Source organism: Diachasma alloeum, unplaced genomic scaffold, assembly GCF_001412515.2.
Source record: "Diachasma alloeum isolate Michigan unplaced genomic scaffold, Dall2.0 Dall_scaffold_00937, whole genome shotgun sequence".
NCBI lineage: Eukaryota > Metazoa > Arthropoda > Insecta > Hymenoptera > Braconidae > Diachasma > Diachasma alloeum.
Window position 1 is genome coordinate 122,576 of NW_021681054.1, and position 13,837 is coordinate 136,412.

At 39.8% G+C, this 13,837-nt stretch overlaps 1 protein-coding gene across 1 annotated transcript; it reads left to right on the forward strand.

Moving 5' to 3' along the window:
• Positions 1-9,993: 9,993 nt before the first annotated feature.
• Positions 9,994-13,592, forward strand: LOC107045424 (pro-resilin). Its single transcript, XM_029126625.1, is given in 9 exon segments — positions 9,994-10,073; positions 11,244-11,591; positions 11,634-11,720; positions 11,786-11,854; positions 11,935-12,003; positions 12,096-12,173; positions 12,248-12,316; positions 12,387-12,495; positions 13,015-13,592. Coding segments are annotated over 9 exon segments (1,029 nt in total). The 5' UTR covers position 9,994; the 3' UTR covers positions 13,136-13,592.
• Positions 13,593-13,837: the final 245 nt, after the last annotated feature.

Below are 13,837 nucleotides of genomic sequence, written 5' to 3' on the forward strand. Positions count from 1 at the left end.
ATCGCGCAACGCACTCTTGCGGCGGCGTCCCTCAAACACAATCGCTAAAAAAAAGTGGAACGTGCACCGCAACTCCGTGAATTTCGTAAAATAAAGACCAAGTCTTGAGACGAAAAATGCGTTTTATGTATTGGTTGCCGTGGCACGTGAGAACTTTAGTCATGTGGGCGGTTTCGTAAGATTTATTCTCGTTAAACCATTTAACATTCTCGGGGAGTTTGAAATTTTTCTAGCACTTGTTAAAAAAATAAAAAAACAGAGAAATTTTGTATTTCTGGGAACACAAGTAGCCTTAACATGAATAGGTACTTCTATTTATTTATTGCTTGTTAGTTTTTTCAGCAACTAGAGTGAACAAACGCGGTTAGCATTATTGACTCAGTTGTCCTTCACCCCGTAAACGAGAAAATTAGTAGAAAAAAATGCAGTGGATGGCACCAATAGTGTTTCAAATTTTTCCATGAAAAAATTTTAAAAGAAAGCATATTTTTACCTATTTGCAAATACGTATTGATTTCCATCAGAAAGGGGAATGGCATATTCTCCCAAATCTGTCCATTAGCCTTTAATATTCATGTTTCCAAGCGTGGAACATCTAAATATCAAATGCTCATAATGTAAAAATAATCATTTCATAGATGGTAAATTGATAATAGCGGTAAGTAAACATTACATCGATCAACATAGCCGATAGGGGATAGGGCGGATAAAAATATTGTGGAGAATAACATCTTGGCGAGCCACCAGTCGTGTTTCAGTGCCCCCCGTGGTGAATACTGGCTTGGACCCGAGGCAAAGGCCCGTTTCAGCGAGGTTTCTAACTGCCGCAACGACACGAACAGCGCGAGGGGAATGAAACGAGTGGAAGCGTGTCCCTCTGTTTGATCCGCAAACTCTGTAATTGCCTAGAATATTATATTAGGTACGATGGGATAAACTGGAGGGGGGGGGGATGAAAGGGAACGGTTTTTTCCCTCTTCATACTTCATTGATGGAGAAATAATAGATGGAAAGGGTCTGCATTGCCTCAAACTATTTTTTTCATTTTTCTGTTTACTTTTTTATCGTTATTGCAGTGAAACTTTGGCAAAGGAAATCATTATTTTTTTTTTAATAAGTCAGGAATTCTGTTGTAATATTATTATTTGATATTATGGCAAAGTTTATAATGCGTAAATGTACAACAACGGGTTATGCAATCTCACTCAAAAGTTTCAGACAGTTGCCCAATTGTTTTTTTTTTATTGCAACATTGTTATTACTTTCACGGGCACTCGGGGATTATTGCAACTCGGGGATAATTGCTAGGAACTTCTCTAGCTAATTGCGTGATCGATAATGTCTGCCATGGGAGCAAGTATGATTACAAATATATCGGAAATTAATCAGATATTTATTTAATTCAATAACTTTCTCATATATTAGAATATAAAAATTGGGTATTTTTAAAATGTATTTCGATTCACGACCTCTCGGAAGAAAATTCACCATAAAAAATGACGCATCAAATATGACCATCACGTATCCGTTAAAACGCGCATTGAATTGCACAATTTCTAAACGTGTCTAAACAGTTTACTCATGCTCGAATGAAAAATGAAAGGCTTTTACTTTTTCAATTCTTGTCCTCTTCACCTGTAGTAGCAATTTCTCCTCCTTTTTCACACTGGAAAAAAAAAATGCTGAGTAAAAAATAAGAGAATTGAGCATATAAATGTCAAAAATTACTGCCCACTATTTTTTTCTCGCTGGAAAATTTCTCTTCGTGTATATGACATAAAAATAGAATTATAGAGAAAAGCTTTTACCCCATTGTTATTATGAATTTTTCACAACATTCTGCATACTAAAATCATGTTACACTCGATCTTGACATTTATTGCATAATCTACCCTGTCCTCAAAACCTTTCTCCTATCTCCATCGATTCCCCTCTCTTTTACTTCCAAGTGTATAAAACGTGCATTCGTCTGCGACCCTGTCACCACCTCAGGACGATCGATCAACAACCGGATCACGATTCTCCTCATTTTCTATGTTAATGGTACACTTTGAAACAATTTACGAAGGATACAACGTCGCAAGCTCTCTGTAGCCCGTCGTAAATCTGCAATCAGGAGCTTTATTCCATTTTCTTCCAGATAGTTTTTTTATCGCGTATTCAAAGCGAAATATGTTTGAATTTCCTCAGCCAGACCAACTTTTTTCCGCTATTTTCAACTGTTCTGTGCATAAAATGTAAATACTCGCTGTAGGCACTTGGGCGATGGTCAGTTGGAGAGAATTTCACAAAAGAAGTGAAAAAAATAAGAATGTATTCAAAATTTCTAAATAATTCTCAACCTGCATTCACTTCTGTGGGGGAAATTTTTTTTTCACGAAATTCCAGTCTCCATTCCGTGATTTATAGAATATTCCTGCATCTTTCATCCATGTCTCCAAATATCTGTTGCCATTCAGTAAATTCACCGATGAGCATAACCTACAACACCCGTTCTCTTTTCTTAAGGTCGGAGGGCGTTCTCGTCAAATCGATTTCGACGTAGGCCACGGCCACCTTTGTCCATGTATATATACCCCCTTCTTCAAACTCACCCCCCCCCCCCCCCCGCTGTTATGTGTCACACGTTAATTTTACCCTTACTCCTTCACAATTTCACCTTTTGTATTTTGTCCGACGGATGTGACGATTCAGTTCACCAATTGAAATTGTCTACCCGGCACGTACCATTTCTACTTATGCCGGGTAAAAGACTCACGTGAAAGGTGAATCACATTGTGTGGGCGTTGGATTGTGAGAAATTCGAATTTTCGAGAGCGGGGGGGAGTTTGGGAAGATGAGAACGTACATCTTGATGAGTAGGAGAAATGAAAAAGTTGGAGAATCCTTTATGCAGCTGGCGTTATTCAGGCTCCGCTCGGTGGAAAGTTCAGCTATTTGCGAGGTTCCCATTAATTTTGGAGGAACTTTGGAGAAACATTTTTCAATTTGTATTCAAAACTCTAAATATTGAGTTCAGATATATTTGAAAATATATTCAAAGTATGAACATCCAAGTAATGCTGTCGGAGAATGTCTATCCTTCAACTTTGAAGGCTCTTAATGAAAAGAAAAAAATGTTGAAAATGGACATTCTTCGCTCAAGCATTTGGCCTCTTCTTTATAGACAAATTCTCACGAGGCATCGCTGTAACAAGGCTATTAGCCCAAGGATATTGATGTTTTCGTGTTCATCATTTGTCTCTGTTCATTCAAAATCCCCCAGACTTGAAGGATTCATTCTGCGTGAGTGCGTGTGGTGAATGACAGCCACCCACGTAATACCTGGCTGGCTTACCTCACCTATCCGTCAGGCTCCCAGTGCGGGGACTGTTACAGCAGGGTACGACGAGGGGGGGTAGTATACCCACTCGGAATACGGATCGATGTGGTTTTGGCAGCGAGAATGGCCAAGGGGGGAAATGTGTGGGGGGGCACATGCACTTTTTGAAGGAGCACCGATTCACTTGGTATATCCTCCTGGCATCCCCCCTGACACCAGCCGTTTATTGATCCGCCGAGACCACGCCCCTCCACCCACGCCAGGAGGCACGCCCATTTTCCCATTCACCCGTGCACTTCAACCCCTTCGAGACCAGGGGTGCGGTCCCACTCTACACGTAATACGATTTTTTCTTTCTTGTGCATTTGTTTTTTTTTTTTAATTTTTTTCACTATCATCATTTGTATGGTGACATGTGGGGGAGGAGGGGGGAGAATGAGATGGAGGGACATGTTCAGATGTCTTAATGTGCAACTTGGGGCCAATCGTCAATCTCGATGACGATGGGAATTGCTTCCTTGATGGAAAATCCTGGCTTCCGGGTCGTCTGCCTCACCTCAAAATGATAAACCTCATGTGGCGGATATGTCGGAAACTGAAATATCCGGTAGTGTCCGGAGGGATTTGTTGGGGAGGAATGAAATACTAAGAAAATTACTGTTTTTTTTTAAATACTAAATCATTACTGAGGAAATTTTGAATATCATTTATTTAATTTTTTTTTTCACTTAAAGACTAGTATGTAACAGCTCAAAATGCAACCACTTCTTTTAAATTAGCCAAATGCATTGTTGAATCCTCTTGTATCATCACTGATGACAAATGGCATATACTATCATTATTATCATTTCGGTAACGTAATTAATTACAACCGAATCAATTACAGTTATAATTAGAATTGTTGGCCTCGGGACATCAATCATATCAACAATATTTAATAATTCACTTCACGTTATCCATTCAGTAATTGAGATGATTAATCCTCAAATAAATACCAGATCCCTTTTTTGTCGTTACATTATACATATGAGCATCGAAGGTGAAAGTGCCTTCTACACATGGGAGTCACTGAAACGTGCCCGTCTCGCCTGGGGAGATGGTGACCCCCCATTTAAAATGAAAATGAACCAGAAATCATGGGTGAGAGTATCAATCAAAACCGAAGAAAAAAAAACATTTCTATTCATATTTTGATAACATTTGATTTGGAGATTGAGACTATCACCTTCCACTTTCATTTCCTTTTTTATTTTTCCGTGTGTTTCGTCATCTGGACGCAACTGTCATGGTAATGTCTCTATAAAGCTCTGACCGACCTCTTAAACCCTAAAATTTCAATTTAATGGATTCGTTCTTGCGAATTCAGGGAATGATTAAGATGGAATTCGAAAAATCGTGGAAACCTTCTCTAATGACACAATTATCACTGCAATCATTATTCATTCATGATTGACATTTCCACTGCCTCAACTCATGATCTGAACTATTAACTAATAGAGCATCTGCCCGACTTTCCTCTGTCAATGATGTCATTCATTAATCATTCATTTGATTAATATTCTTCTGCCCAGATCTTTCGAAAATATGTAACCTTTATATGTCAAAGTTTTGTATTTTTGTTCAATCTATTTCGCCCGTTCTGAGGCCCTTTCTGAATAAGAATGTTCCATTTCTCGCATATTAATTGAGTAACCAATGGAATTCAAGGAAAATTACCAGGTTGTTAAACGCAACAAATGCACTCTTTACCCCATTATGTTGAATTGGAATTAACAACACGTACTCCACATTCATTCACAACCAATTACAGTTAGTTTTTTTCATTTCCATTCTATTCTTTATTCCTTTCATATTTTTTTCTCTAGCTTTATCACTTCCTATCTCTGTGTGTAATCAGCACCGTCTAAGCGGCAAATTGTTCTCACTTTCTCATCGCTCATCTCATTAGAACATCAGATACCATAACACGCAATAACATTGATGTACTGGGTCTACGGTACCTCATATGGTGCTTGCCCCCAGCGATCTTTCAATTATGCACTTTCAATCGTTCATTTGTTGTTGACGAAATTTTACAACTGTTAACAAATGAGGGAGATGCATGCATTATACATTTCTACAATGATGGGAACAAAAAACATGAAAAAATGATTAATTTGCATAAAAAATCACGCGAATCGTCTATTTCTACCGATTTTTATGTCAGAAAAACTTTTATTGAGTGAAGAATAATTATTTCCGACTCTCATCAATATTTTGTGACTAGTAAATCAACTAGACTTTCTAGTATTCATACTTCCGAGTTTCACTGATTTCTTAATGAATCGATTTCGGTAAAAAAAAAACTAATAAATTCCGCATTGAATAAAAAAACACAACAATTTGAGAAATCAGAGTGTAATGAATGGCCAGCACGTGCGAGGCATTGAATTTCCACAATACATGACTCACCAATGTAGTGGAGTTGTCGCGTGAAACGCACCCATTGCACTGGTCACCAATCGATAATCGCCACTCCAGGTGACACATAATTACAATGATTCTCTTCTGCCGGTGACATCCCCCTCTTCAGCTTTGCCTTTCATCGTGAGCGCGCCAAGTTGAATAAAAAAAAATCTCGGGAGGCATAACAAGCCCCTTACACTTGAAATATTCATACACGTAATGAAAGGACTGACGTAATGACAAGAATGAAGCGATCGAAGTTGAAGAGAGAAGGACACTATATTCGCTGTTCGAGTGGATTCTCTCGGTTGCCCTCAAGGTGTAACCGGGGAATTGCATTTCAAGTCGACCCACATACTGATGATGCTCTCACATCAATCGTCAGCACAGTACCAAAATTATTGCTGAGTCATGCATGCTTTTCTGAAATTTTTCACTTGCCAGAAGGGACTTCATGAGCTTGGCAAGTGAATAAATTAAACAGGATTATTTACATTGGATAAAAAAAATGACTTGTTGAATATTTGTGATAATTCTTCATCATGTTTCATGTGCAAAAATCGGCAAACATAAAATATTTCCTGTAGCACACTATGATTGCCCTTTTTTCCTGCGCTTGAAGGGCTTAACCAACAATGTAGCGGATTACCAGCGTTGAAAGCGCATTCAAGGCCACTGGCTCTATCCAAACGGAGTACTTTCCTCATTTTTTGCGAGAACGGAACGTGCAGACGTCTCGGTCTCGATGTAAAACACCGAATCACATAAAAACCACCGCATCCGACCTTCATCCACGTGTCCATCTTACCCAACACCCCAAAAGCCGAAGAAAAAAAACATCATTCATGCAAATTCCTTATCAAGATATCGTAAATAAAGATGACTCGGGAGATTAAAATACTTGTATACGAGTGAGACTGTCCAATTAGTCGGTTCTGTCGTGTGGAGAAACAGTCCCTGTTCTGCATTATAAAGGAAGATGTTGTACGAAAGAGGAAATAACTTGGGCAATTTCTGGTGAAAAAATATATGCCAAGACAAAGGGGAAACAGTGGCAACGAGTTATCCGAGAGCTCAGTTTTGCTCAAGACACGCGTGTATGGAAGGAAAGGTTTCGTTAATTGAGCTCCACTAGGCCATTATCCCCCAGTGTGGTAGCACCCGAGGATCCGTTACGCAATTTTGGGATTTCATGCTTTCATTTTTTTGCATTTGGTGAATTGAGGTGGAATGGGAACTCAGGGACTCAGATTGGCTTTTTAGGAATTTTATGCAAATATTGCCATTTTTCAATCAATTAGTTCAATTTGTATGAGTATATGGATAAATTAATGTTTTCGTAAATGGATGGAAATGAATACGGATAGGAAATATTCAATGCGAAGTTTCACAATGGAAGAATCCTCTATACAATCTTTGATTCAATGAAACCCGAGATAATGAAAAAAAAAGTAATTTTGCGTTTCATCACAGCACGGCGGGTATATTATACCACTAATGAATAGGATATAACTGGGTTATTATTCACCTCTTTTCTCTCCTCCCCGGTCTGCAAACGAATAATCATCAATTCGCACGGCATGATGCACTGGCTATTCATGGGTGTCCATGAATAGTTGAGTGTTCCAAGCATTAACGATATTTAAATATATTTTCAATTGCGAAATAATATTTTTTGAAGTTGCTGCGAAATTGCAATTCAAACTTCGACATTTCGACATTTTTTTTTTTTCGATTGGCATTGGATATCCCCGGAGTGAATGTAACTCCGATAAATCTTGTGCTTCAGATTTACTCAGTCTCAAATACGTAAATACATGAAAAATTACGAAATTACTGGGGGATTTCGTTATGCCGCAAATACGAGATCGATGATTTGGTTGATGAGCAGGGAGAAGAATTAGATAAAATCCCGAATGTGTAAACACTTCCAATAGCTGCACCTGAAAGTTAAAAGTCGTGATCTTTTTGATCACGAGCCGCAATGTATTCTCATCATTCCTCATCATTATCACACGGGAGCACTCATTGTTCTATGCTAATGTGCCGATTGTTCTCGGTAGGCTTTCATTTTTACACTTTCCCAAAGCATAAACTTGTTTATTAATCACAATCACTCATTCATTCATTCCGTATTTTTTTGAAGAAATAGTTCTCGCGTCACGTAGAGAAGAAAATGATGCATTGCGCAATGCCATCTACACCTTGATACATCCAGCCAGCAATAATAATCCCTTAAATCAATTAGTCCACGGAATGAAGCAACCGGAGACGCGATCGAGGCACGACGTCTAAGAAAAACTGATGGAGTGCAGATATTAATTATCTGGGGCAGGCCGAAGATACCCTATTTCTCATACACAATGGCAAATAACCCTCTACTTATGTATTTCATCATCGAGAAAAAATCCGGCCGGAGGATCTAAATGATAGGAAAACTCAAGGCGGATCACTAATATCATTCAAGGGCTGTCTCGACCCGCAACAGTCTGAGAGTTTTCCTGATGATTTGCTTTTCCGTTAAAATCATTTTCTAACATTTGTAGTCAAACATCACAAGATTTTCAGCGACATAAGATGCAAATTTAAATGACATTCAGAATTTTTTTATATTTTGTTATTTTTACTTTTCTCTCAAATGGATCCATTGAATTCAGTCTAGGCTCATCACGAAGAGGAAAGAATTGTGTTAAAAAAATATCCCATTTAATTAGAGACTCAACGAGTTGGGATTTAAGGAAAAGTACCAAGTATCCGTTCTGCCCCATTAGCCCCTACACAAGAGTGTTGTATTACATCGAAGAGATGGGATTACTGATGCTTGACTTTCGCTTTTTCCATTTGCCTTCTCCCGTTTGTAGCTATTATATCCCATGTTAAAATCTTACTCCATCAAAGTACAACGGGTTGAGTTGAAAATAAAGACGAAAACGGAAGGAATTGTTATCCTTTGGCTGCAATTATCAGACAATAGAGTTTGAAGAAAACCGCAGCGTAGACGATCATTCAGGAGTTAAATTGGTCAATTCGATTTTATTTTCGATTTTATTATACACCGTAGGTGACGTAAAAGGGTATCAGCGAGACCAATGATCCGTGAAAAAAGACATAACGCGGTGACAAAAGATTGTAACATTCCGGGAGTTGTGAGAGATGATCTAAGCCGAGGAATTCTTTCGATGTAAATGGATGAAGCTCTGATGATGGACGTGACAGCGTCATTGTTATTGGATTCTGGGACCAATTAATATGCCATGCTGCGATGATGTATCGTTGGATACAAATCTGGGCCAAATATTTATTATTATTACCAGTGGTGCACACGTCACTCGGCGAATATTTCAATTGTTCTGCGGTTTTGCGCTATTTTCATGGGCATGTGGATCAGTTTCACTCTTGTAGATGTCTCGAGCTGCGGCTTTCGTTGATGGCATAGTTGAACTGTGGAAGGATGATGATTTTATCATTCCATTAATTGAAATCCGCAACAAAGTTTCAATACTCAGTACTGTACAGGAAAAAAAATTAGATATTCTTTCTATTGTTCTTCTCCAACAACATCAATTTTTCATTATTCGTTTTGAAAGAGGATATTTTCACACTTTAGATGTGTATTTTGTCATGAAAACGAATGCATAATTTTCCGCTCCAAATTGACTTCTCCTTGAAATAAGAAGCATCGATAATTCATCAGCCACAGGATGTTTTAAAAACCTCTTTCACATCTTTTATCCTCAACTTAATGTAGAAAGCAAGGCTGATGACCATTCCTCGCTGGAATAATGGAACAAAGAATTGTAGCAAAACTGCAGCAAGAGTAAATCAACTAAAAAAAGAGCCGTCACCCAAGGTCAGTCGCATCTTCATCACGGGTCCTACGTAAAACCCACCACTCACTCAATTTACGATACAAATCTCCCAAGCATTCTACTGTTTGATCCTCCCCACTCCGATAAATAATGCCTCCTTCTTCTTCACTCACCTGAGTACATCCTCCTTTGCACCTCCTCAAGACTTTCTCCAAAACGACGGTCAACTATATAAGACTGAATCCACGGTTGTTTGAAGCACGTTAGAGCTAATCGTGGATCTGCAACGCGTGTTTCAGCGGACCTAGCCATCTGGTCATTTCAGTTTTAATTTCGAGTCGAAGTTGTGAGTTCTTCGACTCTGTTTCAATTGCGCGAGTTTTTGTGGAAAATTATTGGGAAGAAATCAGTGCCAATCATGAGATTCATGGAAAGATGGGCACACTTGGCTGTTGCTGTTCTTGCGACCTCACTTGTTGTGCCTTGCTACGCTGAACGTAAGTACAATGTTAATTTTAATGAGTCTTGGATGAGAGAAATTTCTTGTTTTGCATTAACGATTGCGACGTAGATTGTGTGGAAAGGAAAAGTGCATTTGGCAAATTAGCTAATTCAAGCCGGCTTGTTTCTCCCAAGACACTTGCGGATTTTTTTTTTTCAACCTTTTGGACTGTTCAATTCTCCATTCATTCAATTATCCTGTTATTTTCAAGAATTTTGTGTGATTGTCAGTATGATTCACACGGCGGAAAAATACAATAAAAATTACTGTGGATCACAAAATTCACGCGCCTGCATTGAAAATTTTGCAGCAAAGTCCTTGTAGCGTGCGTCCAAAATTCTGATTCTGGCCCAGTAATTTTGTAGTTTTTTGGTATTATTTTATGCAGTGGACATGACTTTTTTTTAACTGTAAATAATTGAACTTGATGACAAGACATAATCCACATTTCATTTATCCCTAATAACGCGACCTTTCTAATCAATTCACCGTCTAAAAAACTTGCATGCCCCATAATAAATGAGTAAAGGGTAATTGATAGCACGAGAAATTATGATTATTACAGTGTACAAGCCAGGTTATAATGAATTCATGAAACTAGTCGAGTGAGAAAAGTTGGAAAGTCACGGTCAAGGTGTTAACATTACTCGGGATGATTCTACAATAAATAGCAGCTTCCTTTAAGCGGTAAAAGGTCAGGTGAAGTTCAACGATCCGTTGCTTCCTACTACTTGTCGAGACACTCGCTGTTTATTCCGCAAGGCTTACAAGAGAAACACATGACCTCGAGTAATGTAAAGCCATTTATGCGTACAAATTTATCGGTAACCAGAAATAATCTGTAATGAAAATACGGAGAGAAAATATGATGATATTCGGATTTACAACTGTCAGAATTTTCATAATTCAAACATTTTCCCTTTTTTCAACTTTGTTCACACTTTCACGGAACTCACACAGAGCGAGTTATTTTCACAGATCAATTTTCACTGTTGAAAGACTTGACAAGACCAAAAGGTTGCAAGCGAAGAGTGCTACTCTCATGTTGAAGATATTTTTACCCATTGAGAGGGCAGACTTACGTGATAGGAGTATTGGCGAGTTTGTCTATAGCAACAGGTGAAAGTTTTAGAAATGAAAATCCTTACGTTGATGATTCTTCCAGCACCAGTCAGCTACTTGCCACCATCAACGAGTTATGGAACTCCAAATCTAGGAGGAGGTGGTGGTGGTGGTGGTGGTGGATTTGGTGGAGGTGCTCCCTCTTCTTCATACGGTGCACCTTCCGTGTCCTACGGAGCCCCATCGGGAGGGGGTAGCTTTGGCGGTGGTGGTTTCGGAGGTGGTCGTCCATCATCTAGTTATGGAGCTCCCAGCTCTGGAGGATTCTCAGGTAAACCTCCAGATTCATCTTCACTGCGGCAACTTCAATGAACAAAGGATTGAATTAATAATGCGCCTCTCTTAGGTGGGTCCGGAGGTGGTAGCTACTCAGCCCCATCTTCCAGCTACGGTGCCCCCTCGTCCGGAGGATTCGGAGGTGGTTTCGGTGGAGGCGCTCCATCTTCGAGCTATGGCGCTCCCTCCAGGCCATCATCCAACTACGGGGCTCCCTCGTCCGGGGGATCCGGTGGATTCGGAGGTGATTGAGCAGTTTATCAAGTTGACGAGCTAGAGGCTTATTTTCAAACCTTTGGTTTGTTTCAGGCGGTTTTGGCGGTGGGGCTTCCAGACCGTCATCTAACTATGGGGCTCCCTCATCCGGTGGATTCGGAGGTACTAGCCAATCTCTGTTCTCTCTACTGTCACGACACACGTGAATCAGTTGTTCATTCATGCTCTACTTATTTTTCCAGGTGGATTCGGTGGTGGCGTTTCAAGACCCTCGTCCAACTATGGTGCTCCCTCGTCCGGTGGATTCGGAGGTAACAGGAGCAATCCGTTTTTCGGTCTCACGCCAGATACATGAATGAATGAATGAATGAATTGTTTATTAATAATTCAATGTTCCTTTCAGGTGGTTTCGGCGGTGGTGCCTCCAGGCCCTCATCCAGCTACGGTGCTCCTTCATCCGGTGGATCCGGAGGATTCGGAGGTAAGCCACTAATAATTCACACCAACGGAGATATACTTCAACCCTAGATGCTCATAACTTATTCTACCTGTTAGGTGGTTTTGGTGGCGGCGCCTCAAGTCCCTCCTCCAGCTACGGAGCTCCCTCATCCGGCGGATACAGTGGTAAAAACTTATTCATTTAGTCAGAAAAATATATGTAAAATGGGTTGAATTAATAATTGGGGATTTTCAGGGGGATTCGGAGGTGGTGCCCCGTCGCAAAGCTATGGTGCGCCGTCCAGGCCATCCCAGAACTACGGAGCACCGTCATCGGGTGGATTTGGTGGTGGTTACAGTGGCGGGTAAGCCCTCTTCAATTATTCCATTTATTTATCGGTAATAATTCATGTGTTTATGTTGGTAATTGATATTTTATTTCGCGAAATAAGATGAATTGAGCATTATATAATTTATTTTAATTATTTATTTGAATATTCCAAATTTTATATTCCTCAAATATTAACGGGAGAAACTATTATGTGAATTGATAAATAAATATAATTAGCTCAATGCTACTAAATACAATTAAATTGCTAAATTCAAAAAGAGTAATGAGTAAACAGTTGAGTAAGGTGCCAAGTGACTCGCCGGAATCACTGTCCTGATCAACAATTGACGCGGGACATTCAAAGGACAATTGAACCATTACATATCTTCACAAAGTCTATTCATACTCAGGCGTGACCTCGTCCATTTACTGCACAACGCGATTGATCATTCATGCATAACTAGGCCTGTAATAGCGTGACAAATGCAGTGTGACCTTCATTGTCAACATTGCTGTGAAAATAATTATCCCATTAACATTGTTTTTTTTGCAGAAGTAGCGGTGGATTCGGCGGATCCTCAGGATCCTCTTACAACGCTCCATCTGCGTCTTACGGTGCTCCGTCGAGCGGTGGTGGACAGAGCTATGCCGGTAACGGTGGCTATCAGTACTAATATCCCGGAACGATCGTGCAGTGAAGCGAGCGATACTGACCTCGACCTCTCTTCACTCGATATCCACATGAAAAAGCACGTGGTCGCATGTTTTTCAATAATTTTTTACCTTCTTCTCTCATCCTCCTGAGAGCCCTCGCAACGGAAGATCCACCGAGTGTTCATTGATGAATGAAGAAATTGGGGAACTGTAGGGGAGAAAAACGGTTGTCAATGCTCGGGTTGTATTCTTCAACTCGCAAAAGAATTAATCCGAGGCATAACATCGGAATTCTTCGGAGACCTATTTCTATATGAGAAAGGAAAAACTGGATAACGGAATGAATATCGAAGCAGGCGTTCTGTTCTCCGACGAGAGAGAAGATCTATTGCCGAATGGTTGCAGATATGCCTGTAATTTATTTATTTTGTAAAGATGCTTTTTTGTACTAATAAAAATGCTGACCGCTGAAACAAATGTTGCAAGGTTCTCTGATGCCTTTTCATGAGATTTTTCGAGAAAAGCATGTCGCTATACTGCTCCACGACGTTGAAGGGATAGAGGGAAAAGGGGGAGGAAAGATAGGTTTTGTCTCTCGCAGATAAGGCTGCTCGGCCGGCGCTGACGGTCGGTCGATTTATCGATTAGTCTACCTCGGATACCGGGGACGCATGAATAAGTGAGAGGTCTTTTCTGTATCCGCTATCCAGCTAAAGTACTAA